The sequence below is a fragment of the Plecotus auritus genome (assembly GCF_963455305.1).
Source record: "Plecotus auritus genome assembly, chromosome: 6".
In the NCBI taxonomy this organism is placed as follows: Eukaryota; Metazoa; Chordata; class Mammalia; order Chiroptera; family Vespertilionidae; genus Plecotus; species Plecotus auritus.
Genome location: NC_137773.1, coordinates 31597221 through 31620803, shown reverse-complemented (window position 1 = coordinate 31620803; position 23583 = coordinate 31597221). Strand labels below are relative to the sequence as shown.

Below are 23583 nucleotides of genomic sequence, written 5' to 3'. Positions count from 1 at the left end.
TGGGGCAAGGGACTATTAACAAAGGAAAGGAAAGGATTATTTCTGGGTGAAAGAGAACCCAAAAACAGATTGCCACTTCTTTCTGTGCAGGGGGGCTGGGGGTTATGGAGAAGGGCCCATGTGACTGATTACCTCATTGATGTTGACCAGAAAACAGACTGGTTGATTAAGATTATGTTTCTGGGAGAGGTTGAAACTGCATTTAAAGTCTGGGTTTGGTATCATGGTCTTTTAGTATTAGTGCTGCCATTTTGGGCCTGTGGCTTTCTCTGTAACAGTCTCAAAACTCAAAGACAGTTTTCTCCATGGAATCAGAGCACTTCACCCTCCTGACACATTGATGGCTTGCCAACTAGGAAGCTCCACTGAGTTTCAGTGTCCAGAATTTTTATTAGGGTTTCATTATGTAGGCATGATTGATAGAACTGTGATTTAATTGAAGTCCATCTCCAGTTTCCCTTGCTTCCCTGAAGCTTGGGCTCTCCTGAATGTCCCAATCCTCTAATCACTTGGTTGTCATGGTGGTCTGCCTCAATTCTCAGTCAGCCATTAGCATTACTTATTTAGGGCCCCCACCAGGAGTTACCTCATCAGCATAAACTATCAGGGCCAATGATGAATACCAAGGACCCTCCTATGACTAATGAAATCTCAAAGATTTAGAAGTTTTCTCCCAGGAATCCATGCTAAGACCAAAAATTATTATACAGTACCTCCCAATCTTGAATGTAAGTATATACTTCTTAGATAGGGAATGCCTGGTTTTCAGGTAGCTTGCTATGCAGCCATATACACTTCATGAAAGAGGAAAGACAGGGCAGGTTTGTTTCTTGCAGCTTTATTAGATCCTGTTTGTGGCCATTTTCCAGTGACTTAATACTCTTAGCTGGTACTCCTCGCATTGTTTCCCTTTCCCTCTAGGTTCCCGTTTGGAAGCCAGGTTTTCTGTCCTTTCCAGGGAATTGGGTCCATCTCTTTACACCTCAGTGAGTGAGTGTTTTCCTCACAGAATCTATAATTCTCACTCAGGTGTATAAATCCCTTCTGTAGAACATCCCTGAATTGTCACTTATGTTTTCTTAGAGTTTTCCACTGCAGAAGGAGTCCTTCCCTCTAGATATTGAAGATGTAGTAAGGAAAAATAATGTAAAATTTGCATTAACTTTTTATACTGATTACATGTGAAATGTAGTATCTTGGGATTAAATAAAACATATTATTTTTGCTAATCTTTACCTTTTTAAAATGTGGCTACTGGAAATTTTTAAAATTTTTATGTAACTCACATTGTATTTCTATTAGACGGCCCTTATCTAGATATTTCCTCAGGCCTTTCAGAGGCTCTCTTCATCCTGCCTCTTCTCTGAACACTGACCACTCAACCAGCCCTTATTGAATGCCTGCGCCAGAGGAGAGGCAGATGGAGTAGAGCAGCCACGGCTTCCATCATTCCAGAAGGAGGCTCAACCAGTGTATCTCAGGTTGGTTTTAGCTTTTTGGGTAGTGACTTCAGTGTGTAATTTCACCAAGCTCACAAACAGCCCAGGGTTTTCCCTCCAGAGGTGCAGCTGTTCGGCCCCCTCCACTCCATTCTTGTCTGTCTGTGTAGGTGCAGTTGTTGTTTGGTTCTCTTTGTGGTTTTGACTGTCACCCAGTACATACTTTTAGTTTCAGTCTAATGTTCTGTCCTGTCAGGATTGTTGCAGGCATTATTCCTAATATTATAATGGCGTCTCTCTCTCTCTCTCTCTCTCTCTCTCTCTCTCTCTCTCTCTCTCTCTCAAATAAGTATCTTTTCTCCTTTATTCAATCTGATGTTTAGAAAATTATCTAAGACAAGGCATTGAATAGAACCTTTTAGCTTGCTACTAGAAATCATTCTCTTGATTGAACAATTCTTTGTATATAGTTGGCCTTTCAGGCAGTTAAGAATCCCTTTGTTTTTGTCTTGCTCTCTAAATTATCTAGATAAAACATGTCTACACTATTACCCTCATTTCCTTTTTAGTATCCTCATTAAAATTGGGGTAACTATAGAAATCACATATATGCTATTTCTATACTATATTCTAGCAGCTTCTTTATAGATTCCAGCTGCCTATCTGCTCCCCAGAGCAGGTTCTGTTATGCTGTTCAGTAATATCTTCCTCTTCATCTCCCCATCTCCCTCCCCCCTCTAATTTTCTCCATAAACACTTGGATGTTGCTGTATATCAGAAAGATGAACTCTTCTTACAGCTGATTCCTAAAGGGTATAGTCTGATTTATTGGGTGTTAGAAAATGTGCCCTTCCACACTGAAGTGAAGCCAGGCCTCTTCCCAGAACCCTTTGGGGATGCTGTGTGATTGCTGCAGTAGGGATCTAGGGATCTAGATGTACATAAAACTTTCATCAGCCAGTTTGCCCAGGGTTGCTCTACGGCAACACCGCTGGGCTTATTCACCCAAATTCTTTATTAGAGACTAGAGGCCCAGTGCACGAAATTTGTCCATGGGGGCGGTCTCCTTAGCCCAGCCCAGCCTGCACCCTCTCCAATCTGGGACCCCTCGGGGGATGTCCGGGGATCAGGCCTATACTGGCAATCGGGACCGCTGGCTCCTAACTACTCACCTGTCTGCCTGCCTGATCACCCCCAACTGTCCCTCCCTCCCCCCACCCACTGGCCTGGTCGCCCCCAACTCCCCCCCCTGCCGGCCTGGTCGTCCCACGCAGCCTGCTGTTTGGTCGTCCATCTGGTTGTTTAGGTCGTGACAGCCCCTATTTTTATATATTAGGATAAGAGCCTCTGAAAGCATCCCTATGCAGCAAGGTGCTTGGGGAGAAAAGATTAAAGTGCCAATTTAGACTATATTCCATTAGGGAACAGTACCATTTAAAAATATAGCTTAAAAAAACTATAAAAGAAATACAAGTTCATTTTAGAAAATTTGGAAAATAAGGAAGAGTAACATTTTGGACTAGATTCATACTTATTTTATCTATATGTGGGTTGGTTTTTTAGAAAAGTCTTTACAAAATTGATATACTGATTTTTTTTGGGGGGGGTTTGAGGCCAGTGGTATCAATGTTTTATGATGTAATGTGTTTTTGCCTTGTTTATCATATCCATTTCATTGCATTATGAACTACTCATTTATAGCATTTATAATGATTGCTTACATTTATTAGTCCATTTATGTAACCAGTCCCCTATCATGAGGCATCTAGATTATTTAGGTTGTTTTAGTCTTTTACTATTACATATAGCAGTCAGAGAAACATTCTTTTACTTTTTATTTGCCATTGTCCCACCTAGTTGTTCAAGCCAAAAGTCTAGGAGTTATCCTTGATTCTTCTTTCCCCCTATTTATTTTTCATGGTCCATATTTAATTCACAAGTCTTCATATCCTTTATTTCCATGGTCACCTCCCTAGTCCAAGCCATCATCTCTCACTGGACTTCTGCAACAGCCTCCTAATTGATTCTTTTGTTTGCACTCTTGCCCCTCTCTAGTGTCTCTCTCTCTCTCTCTTTTAGACAAAATTGGGATAAAATCCTAAAATTCAGATTCTTAACTATGGTCCATAAGGTACCCTGACTGCCTTTCCAACTGCCTATTGTCCTGTGTCTCCCTTACCTTTTAGTCCCCCCATGCTAGACTACTACTTTCACTTCGACCATTTAGTCCCCCCATGCTAGACTACTAATACTTCTTTCTCTTCAACCATACCATACCCGGACATGCCATCACCTCGTATCTTCTTCACTCCTTGGGCCCTCTGCCTGGAATGCTCTGTCCACTTCTCATCATACAGGTCTCTGCCCAAATGTTACCTCTGCAGAGAGGTTTTTGTGGATCCCTCATTCCCTCCATACCACCCTCTGCCATTTTTTTCACCCTGTCACCTGATATATATCCCTCATAACACTTTTCACTATCTGAAATTATTTGGTTTGTTTCATTTTTTTCTTCTCTGTTCCGACACCATGCTCTAATAGAATGTAAGTTCTTTGAGAACATGGGCCTAGAACAGTGCCTGGAACATAGTAGGTGCTCAATAGCAATTAGAGGAATGAGTCTACTGGTTCTCAAATGTAAAAGCATAAGATTACTTTATACTAAAGAGAGAGTGACAATCAAAATAAATGTATATAGTGTATATGTTTTTTATAATGTAGCATAAAAGGTGCTGAGATTATATCCATTTTATCAGCATTTGAAAGGAAACTGAGCAAAAGCTGTTATTTAAGCAGCATTTTAATACGTGACCAAAATAAAATTGGAGCAGATGTGTTGGCACTTGCTAATTTGGTTTGTGGAAGTCTTCTTTATTGCTTTAATAGAAATACTTTCCCCTCTGACCAGATAAAATAGTATAAAAAGGTTATGCTTTAATTTGGGGTGCCGTGTAAAGTTGCTTCAAATGTATTAATAGTTTTTGAGTAGTATTAAGGATAACACCCACTTAGAAAGGGAAACCTTTAATGGTGTCTTCTTTGTATATCACATTATGGAAATACAGGCTTAGTTTCAAGAATAAAGCCACATACTGACTCTTGAGGTTTTACGTATGAACAGAGCAAATTTCTCCAGTCCCTCTATGTGCAAACAGTTGTTCAGAAGGCTGTGTGCTGCTGGCTGCCTATTGGATCCTTACTAAATGACTTTTGTGATTTTCCTTGAAAAAGCAAGTAACAGTGTTTGCTGTGAGGTTGCTCTGAACTTACTTTCACAAAGTCTGGTTAGGACCTCTGACTAACTCCAGCACAGTTGTCAGTGAAATCTAGTACCTCTCTACATATTGAAGGTAATGAAGTCTACTTTCTTATGTGAAGGGTGTATAGAGGTTGTGCTGTCCAACGCCAGTAAGTAGGGGAGTAGGAGCTGAGGGGTCAATGTTGGTGAGCTGGGTAACACTTCTCTTCACCATTTTCTTCTGTTTCTAGCACTGAGGGCTTTGCTTTCATCCTATATAATAAAGAGCTAATATGCTAATTAGACCGAACAGCTGGACTATCTTCTAGACAAAGCCAGGGCTGCGAGGGCCGGCCGAAGCTGTGAGGGCTGAGCCCCTTGCACAGATTTTGTGCATTGGGCCTCTAGTTTGTTTATACAAGGGCATGGCTATACTTCAGGAAGCGATAACTACCTTTTATATTTGACTCTTTCTCACATTAAGTTAATGATTTCTTTAAGTTGTTCTTCAATTTAAAGTGTATTGAGGTGAAACATTTATTTTCTGTCAGAAATAGTACCTTTTTGTCAATAATGTAACATCCATATATTCTTTTTACTTGCTTCATTCTTTGCCCACCACCTTTTTAAGCAGCTCAGAGGCTAAAGATCATTTCGTTTTCCCCTTTAATTTTGTTCTCTTCTGAGCCCCTTTACGGTTTCACGAATTCAGAGTGAAATAGAAAAAAAATGCCATTCATGAAATCTTGCCTGTAAAAACTATGTATCATTTAGTATCCCTTTCCCTTTAGCCCCAGACATTGTATTAAAATGGGCCCCTTATTATAATGAACTTGCTACAGTAAGATGATATCTTGTTCATTGCCTTGAGTTAAGAACCAAAATGTAAATGTAACTAGTATGCTGTTGAGCTGGATTATCATTACTTGTGGGGCTCCCCTTCTGCCTTCCAAGTATTTCCCATTATCCAGGACTTCATAGGGAATGGCTTTATTGGCTTGAAATGTGTTTGAACTGCAAATTGAATGATCTGCATTTTAACTTTTATTCTGTGGTATGCTGATACTGTGTAGTAAAGTGGCCTTGAAGAATACTCTGGAAGGAGCATTTGAATTAAACACTGACTTTATAGGATCTACCTGTGACATCTTGGGTATTTTCTCATTGCCTCTGAATAATACAATAAGATGAAATTCTTGCAAGTAGCAAATTAAATGAAGCTTCAACTTTTTAGGACTATAGGACATTTGCATGAAAGCAGTGAGGTGTTCTTGGGGGGAATGCTGACCTTGGATTCCAGAAGAATTTTCTAAGCATATTGAGCATGGTCTTCTCACATTTTCAAAGGTCTGTAAGTTCAGATTAATGTGTGAGACAAAAGTGTCTTGCATGTACTATTTTAGCACCTTATCCCCTAACAAGCATTTTTGGCTGAACTTAACCACCCAGTCAAACTTTGGGACAGTCAAGTGAAGGCAGTTGGTGAACATTGTTCTCAGGAGAATCAGGATTCTTTTCTCTTGACCATTGATGAGGATGGTTAAGGAAGCACTCTGCCCAACCTTGGCCCTGCTTCAGGAAAGAGTGTAGGCTTCCTATTTCCTCATCAGTAGACCAGATGGACTAATATTTAGACAGGCACCCATTCTACCTTTACTAATAGATAATTCAGGTAGTTAGATATAAATAGGGAACTTTTAAAGGGGTATATATGATGCCACATAAATGGAACTGATTACAGTATCATCTGGGTGGTGATTTACAAATGAAAGCCTTTTAAAAATACAAAATAGCCAAGTTGTTTAAAATAGCTTATGATGTTTTAGTAAATTCACTACTCCTAATCCTGTTGCTAGAGATACTTATAGTTATATCTTACCTCTTCCTAAAATTAGATTTGACATAGCTTATTTAGAATAAAACCATATAAAATATGGCTTTTTATGCAGAAAGCCAGACCCTAGGAAAAGAGTAATAGATAATTATGATCTATAATTGCCATTCTTGAGTTTGGATTTGGCAGTGCACTTCCTGGTAGCAGGGAGAAAAGGATGAAACAGTTAATTGTGTAGTCCTTGTCTTTAAAATGGAGGAAGGATGCCCATCCCCCCCTTTTTTCCCCCAGGGAAAATAAGCCTATCCTAAAAATAAAATGTAAAAAGAATCCTTACAGCCTGGTTGGCTTGGCTCAGCAATTGAGTGTCGGTCGACCTAGGAACCAAGAGGTCACTGGTTCCCAGTCAGGGTACATACCTGGGTTGCTGGCTTGATCCCCAGCAGGGGGCATGTAAGAGGCAGCTGATCGATGACACTTCTCTCTCATCGATGTTTCTATCCCTCTATCCCTCTCCCTTCCTCTCTCTCTAAAGAAAAAAAAAATCAGTAAAAACATTTTTAAAAAAGAATCCTTACATAGGGGTTTTCTATAAGGGACAGTTAATGATTAAGTAGGTGGGGTCCTCAACATTTTAACATATAGGGACATTGCACATGATTTTCTTGTAAGTTTCTTCTAAAAAGGCAAGATCATAACATTCCATTGCTACTGAGTTGAGATCCAGACAGATGTGATCTGGTAAGGGGCTAACCAGCATATGGCCTTCAGCCTCCCAGTGACAATATTGGGAGGACAGAGGGCTGTGAGTCTGTGTGCTTTCTCCTGATCATCCCAGCATTGCTTTCTCCTTTTTAAAAATAAACTTCAACCTTTGTTTTGTTATGTTTTAAATGTACCTTGTAAAGAGCATATGCTTAGTTGTTATTATTCAGCTTAGCAGGATTTTTCTTTTCTGTTAGAGTTTAGTACATATACATTCATTATTATGACATGTGGATTCATTTTACCATTGCATTTTGTTCTCTCCTTTTTGTTTTTTATAATTTTAAAAAAATTTTATTTCAGAGGAAGGGAGAAGGAGAGAGAGAGAGAGAGAGAGAGAGAGAGAGAGAGAGAGAGAAACACCAATGATGAAAGAGAATCATTGATCAGCTGCTTCCTGCATGCCCCCCACTGGGGATTGAGCCCACAACCTGGGCATGTGCCCTCCACTGGAATCGAACTTGGGACCCCTCAGTCCACAGCCCAACACTCCATCCACTGAGCCAAACCAGCCAGGGCTATTCTCTCCTTCTTATACCTCTGTTTCTATCCTCCTTTCTCCTTCAGTTTTTGGATTGATTGAGCCTTCCCATTTCCTCCCCCCACCCCCACTCTTGTTTGGAAATCATATACACTCTGTTTCATTAGTGGTAACTGGCTATTTTAGCAAGCATGTTTAACTCAGAGGTTAAAGTTAATCAGTATCTTTTTCTCCTGAAACAATGTAAGTCTTTTAGAACAGCGGTTGCCAACTGGTGGTCCGCGGACCACTGGTGGTCCGTAAGGTCCAAAAGATTGGCAACCGCTGTCTTACAATGTTTTAACTCCATTCTCCAACTTAAATGTTGTCCAGTATTTTGATTCTCTTAAATTATAGCCCCCTGAGTTAGATACTTATTGGTATGCTTTGTTTTTTTCAAGTTTGCATAAATATTATATCATATTTTCATTGCTTCCCATTTCTTCTTGCATATTAAACCTCCCTTCTGGGATTACTTCCCTTCTTCCTGAAGCATAGTCATTAGAAACTCCTTTAGTGGGAGGGAGGAAGATATGTCTGGAGTAAATGCTCTTTTTGTTTTAGTTTTGACTTAATGTCTTTATTGTGCTCTAATTCTTTTCTTTTTAAATATATTTTTATTGATTTCAGAGAGGAAGGGAGAGAGAGAAACATCAGTGATGATAAGAGAAAATCATGGATTGGCTGCCTCCTGCACGCCCCCTACTGGGGATTGAGCCTGCAACCTGGGCATGTGTCCTGACCAGGAATCGAACCCAGGACCATTCAGTCTGCAGGCTGATGCTCTATCCACTGAGCCAAACTGGCCCGGGTTGGAGATATTCTATATCTCTGGCTTCCATGGTTGCTGTTGAAAAGTCATCAGTCATAATTTGTATTTACTTTCTGGCTGTATAAAAATCTTGTCTTGCCCTAGCCAATTTGGCTCAGTGGATAGAGCATCAGTGTGCAGACTGAAAGGTCCCAGGTTCCATTCCAGTCAAGGGCACATGTGTGGGTGCAGGCTCGATCCCAAGTGGGGGGCGTGCAGGAGGCAGCCGATCAATGATTCTCTTTCATCATTGATGTTTCTCTCTCTCTCAACCTCTCCTAAATCAATAAAAATATATTTGTTTAAAAAAATCTTGTTCTAAAGCTTTATTACAGTGGGTCAGGGTGTGGACCTTTTTGGGGGGGTTGGTTAATCCTCAGGGATATTTTTTCCATTAATTTTTAGAGATAGTGGAAGGAAGGGAGTGGGAGGAGAGAAAGAGAGAAACATGGAAGTGAGAGAGACATATCAGTAGGTTGCCTCCTGCACATCCCCTGGGGCACGGTACATGCCCTTGACCGGTATCGAACTTAGACCCTCTTAACCACCAAGCCAAAATGACCAGGACTAGATTTCTTTTATTTATCCTGCTTAGAATTTGTCTTCCCAAATCTAAAATTTAAATTTCATTCACTTGGAAAAATTTAAGTATTGCCTCTGTTCCATTTTTTTTTTCCTGTCTTTCCTTCTGAAATTACTCATAGTTGAATAGTAGTCCTCAGTTTATCTTGCATGTCTCATAATTTCTTTTATGACTTCCATATTATAGAGATTTCTACTTTAGTTGTGTGTGTTTTTTTAATAATTTTTAAGTTTGACTTTATAGATTAGTAATTTTTCTTTCAGCAGTGTTTAGTCAAGATTATTTTAAATTTCTGGGAGTGCCAGATGTTATAACTTCTCTTTTTTTTTTTCTTTTTTTTAATATATTTTATTGATTTTTTACAGAGAGGAAGGGAGAGGGATAGAGAGCTAGAAACATCGATCAGCTGCCTCCTGCACACCCCCCACTGGGGATGTGCCCGCAACCAAGGTACATGCCCTTGACCGGAATCAAACCAGGGACCCTTCAGTCCACAGGCCGACGCTCTATCCACTGAGCCAAACCGGTTTCGGCAGATGTTATAACTTTTCATGTGAAATTGAATTTTGATCTTTCTCAAATCCGCCTAGTCTTTTTTTTTTTAATCCTCATTAGTAATTTAAAAAAAAATCCTCACCTGAGGATATGTTTTTCATTGATTCTAGAGAGAGGAAGGGAGTGGGAGAGAAAAACATTAAGAGAAACATCAAATGCTTCCCGTTTACACCCCGCCTGGGGATCAAACCCATCACCTAGATTTGTGCTCTGCCTGGGAATCCTACCTGAGACCCTACCATGCGTGGGATGATGCTCTAACCAGCTGAGCCACACAGGCCAGGGCTCAGATCTGCGTAGTCATTCTGAGTGTGCTTTTTCCTTGTCTCTACCTTGGTTACTTTTTTTTTTTAGTTCTATTAACAAACATTTTTAATATTACATTTTTGATCATTTGAGTATCTGCAGTTATTGTGGATTTGATTACTCAGTTCTTTTGCTTACTCTAGCCCCAGATAGCTTATTTCCTTGTGTATTTTATGCATTTTTATTGTGACTTCACATCCTGGCATTTTGTACATGGGAATTCTTTGAGGCCTGGGATTAGATCACCTTTCATCCGAGAAAATTTCCATTTATATTTGTTTCTGCCAGTTGTTTAGGGATACTACTAACACATGACCTCCTAAGCCTAAAAGATTTTTGGGTCAAGTAAATAATGTAATTTCTATACTTACACCCCTGTGGGGGGCGTGCAGGAGGCAGCCGATTAATGATTCTCTGTCATCATTGATGTTTCTACCTCTCTCTTCCTCTCCCTTCCACTCTGAAATCAATAAAAATATATTTTAAAAAAACAAAATAAAGTTCTGATCACAGAATAGTTTGTACCCCATTTCCACCTACCCTACTCCACGTGAACACTGTTTTCAGTTCTTGTTTACCTCTCTGAATTTCTGCTTTCTCATTTCTAGCCTCTGACAGTTTACCTTAATCACTTTCCTGCTTAGACCTGCATTAAAAAATAAAAACAAAAAACAGCATTATTGAGATACAATTTATGTAACATAAATCTTACCCATTTTAAGGATCCAATTCAGTGATTTTTTACTAAATTTACAGTACGATGGAACCTTCACCACAATCCAGTGTGGAACTTTTCTATCACCCATGCATACTTCATTTTTTTGTAACATACCTTGTTTCTCCTAATAAGGTAGCCAGCACCTTTTCCTGGAAATTGGGAATATTTAGGTTTGACCTCTGTTCCATCATCATGTTCCTTGTGGGTTGGGGAGTAATTGCTAGAAATTTCTTGAGTGGTTTTGAAATTTATATGATATGCAGTTGGGACTTCTCAGATATATGACAAGTTTGGAAAAGTTGAGTTACTATTATTTTGGATTTTTTGAGAGCTCAGACTCAATCATTTTAAAGACAAAAACTGAGGTGGTAGCTTGACCCGCAGCCAATGGCAAGTGATGCAGGTTTTGAGCTTATGGCCTCTTAGGTCGTGATGTTACTACTTAGACTTTAAAGCTTCCTTTTCCACAGTTTTCTACTTGTTTTATGCCACAGAATGGATGAGATGTTAGAGTAAGTCATTAATTTATCACCAAGAATAAAAAACATCTTTTCTTCCTGCAGAGGTTCCAGAGTAAGAGGCAGTGTCACATTTCATCTGAATGTAAAGCCATGAGCAGTTTCTGAGGGCAGTGGGAAGAACTGTACGTGACTTGAACAAATCTGCATTTTACTTAATAAAGTCATCAGTACATATACAATAGAGGGAAATAGTCATAATCGGACATTTTACTACTACTAACTTCGTTTCATTCATTTTATTTAAGTAAAGAAAATCAAGTGTGGAGTAAAGGTAGAGCTTTTCTAAATGTCTGAAAAGTTGTTTTTCTGTCCTGTACAAATTGTCATATTTGTTGATCTGACACAGCCTGACTGTGACACTCTCCTTCACAGCACAGATTGTTACTGGGCTACTCCTGAAACCAGCAAAAACCCAGGGCTGTTTTTTTATCAGTGAGTTGCAAGTTTTCTGAAATGTCCTGCTCTTTAACAAGATCCAGACTTACATAGGTTAGGCAGAAGCAGTGCAAAAGAGGCCTTCATGCTCTGGCCGGGTAGCTCATTTGATCAGAGCGTCATCCCGTTTATGTCAAGGTTGGGGTTCAATCCCTGGACAGGGCACATACAAGAAACAACCAATGAATGCGTAAATAAGTGGAACAACAAACCCATGTTGCTCTCTCCCTCCCCCTCCCTTTTCGCTCTCCCTCTCTCTCTAAAATCAATTGGGGGGGGAGGGTGGAAAGAGGCCTTCATGATTTCAAATCTGCTACTAGTCATTGTGTCAGTCTCAGCCTACCTCTTGGATTAGCAGGAATCAAAGGCATTTAAATGGTTAATACCTCAAGTTACTGTGATAGCAAAGATATAATAATTTATCCCCAGAACAAATGTAGAGATACTGCTCATTACTAAGTCTCTTGCTCTGCCAGGTTCCCGGGAGTTAGCTGCTCTTGAGTGTTTTTAATTCACACTGTCTCAGTATTAGCTGCCATCCCAGATTCCTAGAGCCCCAGACGGAGGCTTTTAGGATGCCCCTCCCCTCACCCCCAGCTTTCCCTGTAGCCTGGCACTAGTATATGTGGTTAGCCTCTCAGAGAGCCATGGTTGAGATACTGCATTTGCGCATTTGTCATTGTTAGAAGTGAGTAGCCTGTCCCTGGGGAGTGAATTGAGCATCCATCTGGAGAAGACTGTCAGTGACGGGCGCCTGCTGCCTCCTCCCAGGTTAGGCAGGGTGGCTTCCTGAAACAGGCAGTGTGCTCTTGCTGAACATTACTGCTTCAGCAGTACATTAGAAATGTTTTTAAACAATGTTTTAAAATAAAGAGCAAGTCTTCCATAACCTTTGCTTTGTTAGGATTTATATCAGGAAAGATGCTTTATAGAAGTCAGCCATTTCACCCTCAGCCACACACACTCATGTGTCTGATCTATAGTAGAAAACACTTTATATAATCTTTTTGCTTCTTAATTTAAATATGTTTTTCTAGTTTTGTCAGATTCATACAATAGAGAGGACATAAATTGAAAGTAGAGTATATGAGTAGAGACTAGAGCATGGAAGGCAGAAACACAGTGACAGGCCTTCCTGCAGCTAACATTGGGCTGGCCTCTTCAATGGTGGGCGTGGACGGGGTGCTGGGCATTAGTACGCTCACCTCACAGGGGCCTCTGTTAGTTCCAAACTGCTAATTTAGTGTCACCCTCACATTTTACATTTGTTTTTCAAAATTCTTTCTTATGACAGTAGAAGTTGTAGATTCATGAACTCATCTACCGTGTTTCCCCGAAAATAAGATAATGTCTTATATTAATTTTTGCCCCCAAAGACATGCTAGGTCTTATTTTCAGGGGATGTCTTATTTTTCCATGAAGAAGAATACGGTACACATTTATTGTTAAATGAAAATAAAGGAAATTTATTACCTGTATACGGTACGGTAGTACGGTAGTTGTCAACACAAACCAGACAAACTGTGAATCCGACCTCTGCTCCGCCTCCACACAGCAGTGACGTCAGGACTCCGCGTAACGTCACTGGTTGCTAGACGCCAGTCGGGGCGGCCCTAGCGACCAGTTTACGATAAATTAATTTTCATTCTGAGACAGAGCCTGGGGGCCTTATTTTCGGGGATGCCTTATATTTCACTCAGAAGGAAACCTGTAAGTGGGTCTTATTTTCGGAGGATGTCTTATTTTCGGGGAAGCACGGTAATTTAAGCTTTCTCCTTCATTATAGCATCATAAAATGTATAATTGAGGTGTAATGTTTTTTAAAAGTTTACAAAAGTTAGCTTAGGTCATATTTCGTAGTAATTTCAAAACAAATAGGAATCTACAATCAGCTCTATAAATTGTCATTATGAAGAGCAAAGTGTCTCTTGGCTCAGGTCCAGTTGACATCAGAAAGTAGAATTGTAGTCTTCAGGGAGTATACCTGTTACTTCTTTATGTGATTTTGAAGGCCACTAAACATTAAAGACCTGATTTAATTTTCTATTTCCTTACCTTTTATTTTAAATGCATGTTCATTCTTTTGTTTCTCCTTGTGATTAGCATTGCAGGATTCTGATAGTTAGCAGACTTACAGAAAACTGATAATCCCCAACCGTAACATAGCAAACAACAGCCATAATAGTATATAATTTTTTTGTGCCTTTGTGTGCTTAAGTTGGGTAGAGGAGTGAAAAAATCAAAGGTTATTGTCACTGCCCTTGTTTACTCTGGCATTTAAATTCCTGGAAAGTACCTCTGATATTCAACTGCCATTCATAATTCAGTTTGCAACTGGGGGAAAGATGTGTCTCAGCACCATGTATTCAGTTGGTCTCCGTGTTACTAATGGAATTGGCAAGCCTGTTCATTTAGGAACATGGATAGGCGATCATAGCCCTAGCAATCACTACAGAGCAACATTCTCAGCATAGCCAGAGCTACGGCAGAGGAAGTATGACACAACTTGGAAAGACTGGCATGAGCACTGCCATTGAGAGTTGGATTGGAAGGTAAAGATTTTAGTTCAAGTGAAATAGCATTGTTCAGGAAAGAGTCCAGCTGTCAGTGCTTTTGAGAACCCAGGTGGAGGACAGTTTTGTTCTTAATGACAGGACATCATCCCTGCTTCTTCTTCCTTTTCTGATGAGAATGGCCTTGATGTTATCTTAATGCTATTTTTTTTATTTGAAAAATAACCTTGTGTTCAAATGAAATGCATCCATTCACATGTCAAATGAGAATAGTAACTTAGTATTTCTATTTCCTTACTTCAAGAACAGCTGCAAAGTACATTTTTAAAAAATACATATTTTATTGATTTTTTACAGAGAGGAAGAGAGAGGGATAGAGAGTTAGAAACATCGATGAGAGAGAAACATCGATCAGCTGCCTCCTGCACACCCCCCACTGGGGATGTGCTCACAACTAAGGCACATTCCCTTGACTGGGATCGAACCTGGGACCCTTCAGTCCACAGGCTGACGCTCTCTATCCACTGAGCCAAACCGGTTAGGGCTGCAAAGTACATTTTCATTTGAGTATATAAACAATTCTTTTCTGATGCCCTTGATGCCATAGCTTTTCTGCCATAGTTATTGCCCTCACTAGGAGAACCTCTCCCTGAAGTTACTGTTTAGGCAGGTTAGAGCCCATGTAAAGCCTGTGAGTTGTTTCAAGGTTCGGCCACCAGCTTACAATGAGACCTTTGTTATGAATCTATACTTTCCTCAGCACAGAGCTAGAAAAAAAAACAAACGTGTCCTTATAAGCTGTAAAGGTCAGGGGTGGGGTAAGTGTATGTTTGTTTTTCTTTGCAGTCCAAGAGAAAAATATTCAAAGATCTTTTCATGTGTTCCTTCTAGGTCGCCAACTTGGCCTGCTCTATTTCAAACAATGAAGAAGGTGTAAAGCTTGTTCGAATGTCTGCGAGCCAGCTAGAAGCCCTCTGTCCTCAGGTAAAGTATGACCAGCAATGCGTAAGGTACAACAAATTGGATTTGTGTTAGAGTGGAGATGAGGTTTATTTTGTTGGTTTTGTTTTTAGGAGTTTAGATAGAAGTCTTAGAGACAAAACACTGATTCAGAGTCTGCAAATCTTGGAGAAATTTGTTTAACTTCAGTTGACATTTCCTCAGGGCATCACATGTTCTATCCTCTTACCCTTCATTAAAAATGCATAGTACCCTCGCCAGTGTGTAGGGGGCAGCCAATCGATGTTCCGCTCTCACATTGATGTTTCTCCCTCTCCCTCTCCCCTCCACTCTCTCTAAAAAAAGCAATTAAAATATCTGAAAAATATAAATAAATAAATAAATAAATAAATAAATAAAAATGCACCCTCCACTGCTCATAAATAGGGGGTGTGCAGTGACCACACTATTCAGTCTACACCCTTCTTGAATGAAGGGCTACCTGCAACATCTGGCAGTCCTGTAATCATGATGGTCACCCCACAAGCCTAAAAGTAGAATAGCTACCCACCTGCCCTCCATCCTAATGCCCAGTATTTGGGTGTTTCTGTATTGGGGAAGGAGCGGGAAAGATTCAAGAGCTGGAACCCTTACTCTGTAGTGTCCTAAAGTAGCCTTATGATACTGATATTAATGATGTAATTAAGCCAGCTACCAAAGTAAAAGCTTGAGAACTTTTTTCCATTTATAATGGCATATTGAAATACTGGTGATGGGATTAGGTTAAGCGAGAAATACTCTGAAGCACATAGAAGAATGGTGTATCCCATGAGGGGAACAGATCCTATTTGTGTGGCCTGATACTCCTTGCCACTCCCAGGCAAAATAAGCAGTGTAAATGCTGTTTCAGTGGAAGAGATTGCCTCTCCAGTTTTCCAGGTAGAGAATGCTCATGGGCATACTTAGGATTTACATTTACCTCTCTCTAAATGGCCTGCCAGATGGCATTGGCCACGAATAAATGGGAATAAGCAAGGGAACTGGAGTAATGGAATAGAGGTCACAGGAAGGAAGTTTCTGTGTTATGTCTGCAACCAACTTTAAAATATACTGTGTCCAATACCCGTTCATATAAATAATTCCTGACACTCAAGGTAGGTGATTGAAATAAGTAAACCTGGTTACTAATTTGAGATCCTAACTGGTATGCAGGTTAGTTTAGGGCATTTGCTCTCATTCTCAACCATGTGGCTAGTTTCCCAATGAGAGTTGCTTCATCTAAATATTAGTGTGATGGGCTCAGTTTGTGAATCCACATTATGTATGTGATGGGCAATTCCTTAGCTTTAATCCAGTGATGAAATCTACTAGTGATTGCTAGCTGTACAGATAATGATAAGCACAATGGATTGAATAACCTCCAGAAGTTAATGTGTGACCAAGTTGTATGAAATAAATTTAGAGCATGTTTCTAAAGATTTGGCATTCTCTCCTTAAGTTTGCCATTTTGCCCTATCAGTATTTGTTTCTAATGTCTTTAGTTCTCCATTTGGTTTTTAAATGTTTGAAAAGTGATAATGCTTTCACATATCGGCTGAAACAGATGGTAACATACGCTGATCACACCTACCAAGAATATTTATATAAATGATCTTAAAGCCCAGGGAAAAAATCACATGAGGAGTCTAGTAGATAGAGCCTAATGAAAATGGCGATGTGCATAAATTATGTGTTGCTAGGTCCTTTCATTATTTTTATTTTTTATTTTTTTAATATATCTTTATTGATTTCAGAGAGGAAGGGAGAGGGATAGTTAGAAACATTGATGAGAGAGAAACATCAATCAGCTGCCTCCTGCACACCCCCCACTGGGGATGTGCCCTCAATCAAGGTACATGCCTTTGACCGGAATCAAACCTAGGACCCTTCAGTCCGCAGGCTGACGCTCTATCCACTGAGCAAAACCAGCCAGGGCTTTCATTATTTTTAAAGAGAAGTCAGCAGTTCAGATGTTTCTGTCAAGTTTCAATTTTAAATGACTGGTAACAAATTTTAAAATTTTGAAATTCTTTGAGGAGGGTAAACCAAACACTTTTGGGAGCTGCATGTGGCCTGCCTTGGTCCATGTGTTTCATGCTCAAAAGACCCTCCCCTTCAAGGTAGCTGTTACTTTGAGGAAGAGGGATTTGAGTGGAGCCCTCTCCTTTCTCTTCATCCTGATGCAGACTCTGAGCTCAGGCTCATGGGAGTGGGGGTAGGTGAGGGGTTTCTAGCCCTATGGTATTCTCTTCTGTAGTCAGTGGCTTGTTTGATAAACAGACTCCAGGCAAAGCCAATGATCTAAACTAGATTAGTTAGTTAATTCACCAGGAGTTTAAGGTGGTATTTAATATGCTATAGCATATAGACAAACAGTTATTAAAGTGTATGTTTCCTTATTGTGACACTACTGTCAACATGTGTCCAAGGATGGAATGCCTGTTGGGATTTTCCAGGCTGTTTTTTGTGCTTCACACCCAGAGTCCTGCATTCAGGCAGCCCTGGCCCCTCTGCTGGGTGCAGCTTCCCTAGGGGCTGCTCTTTAGTGGCCCCACCTACAGTTTGGAGTTGGCTCCTAGTTCTCATTGTTCCTTTCTGGAGAGGAGAGAAGAGTTTTTGTCCCCATTTTCCAGGTCCCCCTGTACCAAAATTAACTTTTGGAAATGGGAAATTCTGTTCTAAAATCATAACTTTTTTAGTAGTCAAGTGACTTTCACTTCAAATATTGGAGATTAAACTTGAATTGAGGAGGAAGTAACCTGAAAATGGCTTTATTTTGTTGTTTGGGGGGAGAAAGCACCCACATTTTTGGTGATTTGCTGTTCTCATCAGCAAGAAATGAAGTAGGTCAGGTCTCTCTCCCTCCCCCCCCCCCCCCCCTCTCCCCATTGCCTTCTACTTTGTGGCTGCATTCTCTCTCACTCTGTTCATTCAGAGAGGGGTCCCGCCTCCATCTGAGCACAGAGCCCCCAGCTTTATACAATCTCACAAGGAAAAAACTGTTTTAGGAAAGACCCGACACTATATCCCCATATGTCCCCGACATTGTCTTGCTTATAAATGTGCCTTTTAGTCCACCATAACTACTTCAGATATTTCAGTTTTTTAGTTCATTTGGTGCTGGTTAGGGAAGGGAAGAAAAAAAAAAACAAAACAAAACCCTGCCAACAACAGGTTTTTGACCATTGAGTCTTCAAAATTTGAAGAGGGCATTTTAGAGATGATCTCTCTTTTTTAGGGTGACATTGGTTAATAAAACCATACAGGTTTCAAGTGTACAGTTCAGTCACACATCATCTACACACTGCACAATGTGCTCACCATCCAAAGTAAAGTCTCTTTCTACCCCATTCCTCCCCCACCCCCTTTGCCCACCTGCACCTACTCCCACTGGCTCATTTCACTTAGCATAATAATCTCCAGGTCCATTCATACTGTTGCAAAGGGTAAGGTTTCCTTTTTTCATAGCCATGTAGTATGCCATTGTATAAATGTACCACAGCTTTTTTATCCACTCATCTACTGATGGACACTTGGGCTGTTTCCAGATGGATATTTATTGTAAATAATGCTGCAATGAACATTAGGGGTGCATATATTCTTTTGAATTAGTATTTCGGGTTCCTTCACATAATTCCCAGAAGTGGGATCGCTGAATCATAAGGCAGTTCCATTTATCAGGTGTCCTTTGTAAAAATGAGAAAGTTTTGTAGTCAAATGAGAAAGTTAACCTTAGGCAAGGTGCTGTTCCTCCCTTATACTGTATGCAATAAGATATATTACAGAACAAAAGAAAGCAATTTTCTCTTTGTAAGGGAAAATTATCTTAGTATTTAAAACATATAATTAAGTCCCGGTCTATGTTTACTTGGCTCTCATTGGAAACATTTTCTTAAGACAAATATTCTTACAAGGTCTAGTTTCACTCTGGTTCATTGAAACATGAATGAATTAATGAGTTAATTAATGAAGTGAGTAGTCCACAATGATGAAGCACCTAGTGGAAATGAATGGCAAGAAGAAAAAGAGACAAAAAACAAGCCTTGAAATGATGAAAATATGGGAGACCACAGCATAACACGAGAAAGATAGGATGTCTTTTCTTCCAAATAATTTATTATCCAAACCCATACACTAGAAAGTAGTGGGCTACTAGTAATTACTAACTGGATGGCATAGCCCCCCTATGCCTAGGAATCTTTTACTGATTGTCTTGATAGTTTTCACTTCTGTTGTTTAGTGGGAAAGAGGAACAGTTGCACCAGTCTAGCAGGTCTAATACTTAAGTTTGTTACAACTACAGTTTTTGGGGGCTAACTCTTTGGCATATCCCTCCAATCATTTGGGAGTTATACACATGACCTGTAGGTATGTGGTTCCTATTTTACCTAGAAAAAACCATCCCCAACTCATACCATCAAGTTTGTGTGCTCAGATGCCTCTGTGATAACTATTTTTTCTGCTTCACCCAGATCTCCACTTCATCACCATCAGTTTCCTCTTATCTTTGCTTCCCTTCCAAGTTGCATTATTAGAAACACATTTATTTTTAATAACCCATAAGCACCTTGTATTTAGAAAACTTTTTAGTATTTTTTAAAATTTTGGTGGTTTTTTTGGAGCACCATTTATCCCCTGTATACCCTCTTCCATTCCCACCCACCCCCCTCCACTGCATTCACCACACTGTTGTCTGTGTCCATGAGTTCTTTCTCTCTTTTTTCTTTTTTGCTCAATCTCTTCACCAACCCCCAGCACCCGCTTCCCACCAGAGCTTAGAAATCTTAATTTATTATTCTCTCAGCTCATTTTCATACTACTTTCATTACTCATTCAGTGAATACCAAGAATCTGAGTAGATATTTCTCTAAAGAATTTATACTAATGGTCAGTAAGTGCATAAAAAGAACTATACCCATCTAGCCATCAGGGAAATGAGAATCAAAACCACAGGGAGATACCAGTTCACACCCACTAGGATGACAATAATTTTAGAAAAAAGGAAAATCAATTGGGGAAAATGGAACCCTCATACATGCTGGTGGAAATGTAAAATGCTACAGCTGCTTTGGAAAACAGTAAGGCAGTTCCCAGAATGTTAAACATAAAGTTAACCATATAATCCAGCAATTCTATTCCTAGTTATACCCCAAGAATAATGAAAACACAAAAACATGTATTTATAGCAACATTATTCATAATGGCTAAAAAGTGGAAACAGTTCTAATGTCTTATCTACTGGTGAATGGATAAATGAAATACAATACAGCCATATAATGGCATATTATCTATATATATATAAAAGCCTAAGTGACTGTCGATGGGTTGCTATGATGCGCACTGACCACCAGGGGGCAGACACTCAATGCAGGAGCTGCCCCCTGATGGTCAGTGCACTCCTACAACCAATCTCCTGTGGCAGGCCAACTTCCCGTGGTCCCTGATCGCTGGCCAGGCCGAGGGACCCCACCCATGCACGAATCATGCACCAGGCCTCTAGTTGATTAATGAAAAGGAATGAAATACTGATACATTTTATAGCATGTAGATGGGCCTTAGAAACATTAAGTGAAAGAAGCTAGTTACAAAAATACACATATTAGTATATGATTTCATTTATATTAAATATCCAGAATTGACAAATCCACAGAGACAAAAAGTTAACTTAGTGGTTGCCAGAAGATAGGGTTAAGGAATGTTGATAGAAAATGACTACTGATGGATATAGGGTTTCTTTTTGGAGTGATGAAAATTATGATTGTGATGATGGTTGTACAACTGTGAATATACTAAAAATCATCAAATTATACAGTTTAAATGGGTGAATTGTTTGGTATGTGAATTCTATCTCAAAGCCATTTTTTAAAGAAATAACTTTTTGAACTTCACAAATTTTATACTTTATGTTCATATATGTCAAATATGCCTGTTAGAAAAATGCTTGGAATTAGAATACAATTTATTATTCACAGTTGTGCTTAGATAATGTATCAAGAACCTGAAATGCCAAATGTGTATCGTAAGATTATTAAGAATGCTGGAACAAACATAGATATCCTACAATAGGAAAATAATGATGTGTATCTATAAGATGGAATAAACAGTTAATTTTTTAGACTTACATTTCACTAGGAGCCTAGTGCGCGATTCAAAATTGTGCAGCGCCGCCCACCCTCGAGTCGCTGGTCTGTCCCTGCCTTGCTCCCTGGGCCCCGCAGCAGCCGCGGCCGCTGCCGGTCCGGCCCTGCCTCCCTCTCTGACCCTGCCTCCCACTCCGGCCCTTGAAGTAGCTGCAGCCGCTGCTGATCAGGCCCTTCCCTGGCGCAGGTACATGGAGGCCCCTGCCGCCCCGCCCCCAACCGCTGCGCACACAACCTCCTCCTGTCCAGTCGACCTGTTACAGCGTCCCGGTTAATTAGCATATTTCTCTTTTGTGTGTGTGTAGATGATATGGAGAAGATTTAAAAGAAATAAGATAGTTTTATGTAGCACATAATTCTAATTGTGTATTTTTTTGACAGGCATACATATGTATATGAGGAGAAAAAAGCCTGGAATATAATATAAAAAATTATAGAGTTGCTATCACAGAGTGGAAAGATTAGATATTTTTATTTCTTTGTAATTGTCCATATTTTCAGTGTATTACTAAAGTTCTATATTGCAAATGTGTTGCTTTTACATTAAAATTTAAAAACCTATTTAACACATTTCTCTATTCCAGCTTTGTGTTATAGTGAAACGTGTGGTATCATGTGTCCTGAAAAATGCATGTGAAACAAAGCCATCGCCACTCTACTGAACATGTTATCCCACCTGTCTTATTTTCATGACTCTGAAAAGTAAACAGTGAACTTGACTATCTTTGCAGGTTATTAATGCTGCATTGGCTTTAGCAGCAAAACCACAGAGTAAGCTGGCCCAAGAGAACATGGATCTTTTTAAAGAACAGTGGGAAAAACAAGTCCGTGTTCTCACAGATGCCGTCGATGACATTACTTCCATCGATGACTTCTTGGCTGTCTCAGGTAATCAGCTGGTTCCTCAGAGAGGCTTGTGAGGATGTGCATAATTACTTTTGCCTAAGTTACAATAATGGGCAATCTTAACGCCCCCAAGTCTGGGCAGGTAAATTATTCTAGCAATAATACTGTGCTGGTTTTCATTTTAATTAAAAAACAAAAACAAGAAAAGCTACCACAGACTCCTGAGCCATGGGGAGGTGGCATTGGAGTTGTTTCCCATGTGGTGGGCTGGTCTTGATCTTAGAAGCTTCAATTAGAAAACTGGCTGGCAGAGGGTTTTCCCTGTTTGTTGAGAGTAGGATTTTGCAACTGACCTGTACAGCACCATACCATCCACCACTCTTCCTGCTGTTGTGTTTAGAAAAAATGTCCTTTATCCTAGTAGAGGCTGTGGTTTTTTGTTATGAGGCAGTGAAACTTAGGAGAAGGGAATACCAACACCATCACCTTTAGTTTCTTTTTGAAAACAAGTTTTCCCCTGCTTGGAAATCTCCTCTCTCTCTCTCACAAATGATCATAGTTGGACTGACTACTTTTCAAAAGACTGTCTGTATGATACACAGACAGAAAACAGAGAGGAAATACTTAAACGCCATTTAATTATGAACTTGCAAAAAAATAAATCTGGGTAATTCACCTCACAAAAACAGTTGATTTCATTATATAAACATAAACTGGTAATGACATAGTAAATTGCATTCATATAGAAAATGTCTGTCAATTGCAATTCACTGTTTATCGCACAGAGATAAATTTCAATCCATCTCCTTAGAGTTAAGTATAAATGCACTCTCCATTTAATGGATCCTCTGCTGCCCTTGGCCGCACTGCTTGCTGCCTGGAGGTGCCAGACATCCTGAGGCCAGTGGTTGGGCAGTCAGTGCTGGTAGTTGTAGGGATGAAACTACCTTTCGCCTGAGGAAACCACAGGCTGGAACGTGGGCGTGCGAGTGGCAGTGGGGCTTGAACAGAAGCAGGGCCTAAGTACATGCACAGCACAGTCCTCCAGCAGTGACCTACATAAGGTGACAGTGTGCTCCGCATACCAATGTCCCCAGTCTCTGCCTGCTTTCCTTGGGATTGGTGGCTCTACTTGACAGAGTAAGGAGCAGGCAATCCATAAACTGCAAAAAAGGGTGTAAACTGTGCTGCTGCAGGAACCCCAAATTACAGATGCTGGTATTTTAAAACAAAAACTCATTTGGAAGCACATCTTTGCAGGTGCCAAAAATGCAGCAAATGGCTTTTTTTGGAAATCTTGGCCTTCCGTTGTTTTTCCCAATAAAGTACTGAATTAGTCTTTTTCATAGGTTTAGGAAAAAAAAAATTCTACCTTCACAGC

At 40.0% G+C, this 23583-nt stretch overlaps 1 protein-coding gene across 4 annotated transcripts in view; it reads left to right on the top strand.

Moving 5' to 3' along the window:
* The window catches only part of CTNNA1 (catenin alpha 1), a 198832-nt gene that overhangs the window by 159409 nt on the left and 15840 nt on the right, over window positions 1-23583 (top strand). For all 4 annotated transcript variants that reach the window (XM_080672996.1, XM_080672997.1, XM_080672998.1 and 1 more), the window contains 2 exons: window positions 15130-15222; window positions 22088-22244. In XM_080672996.1, coding sequence (XP_080529122.1) covers window positions 15130-15222; window positions 22088-22244 — 250 coding nt within the window. The remainder of the gene's footprint in view (window positions 1-15129; window positions 15223-22087; window positions 22245-23583) is intronic.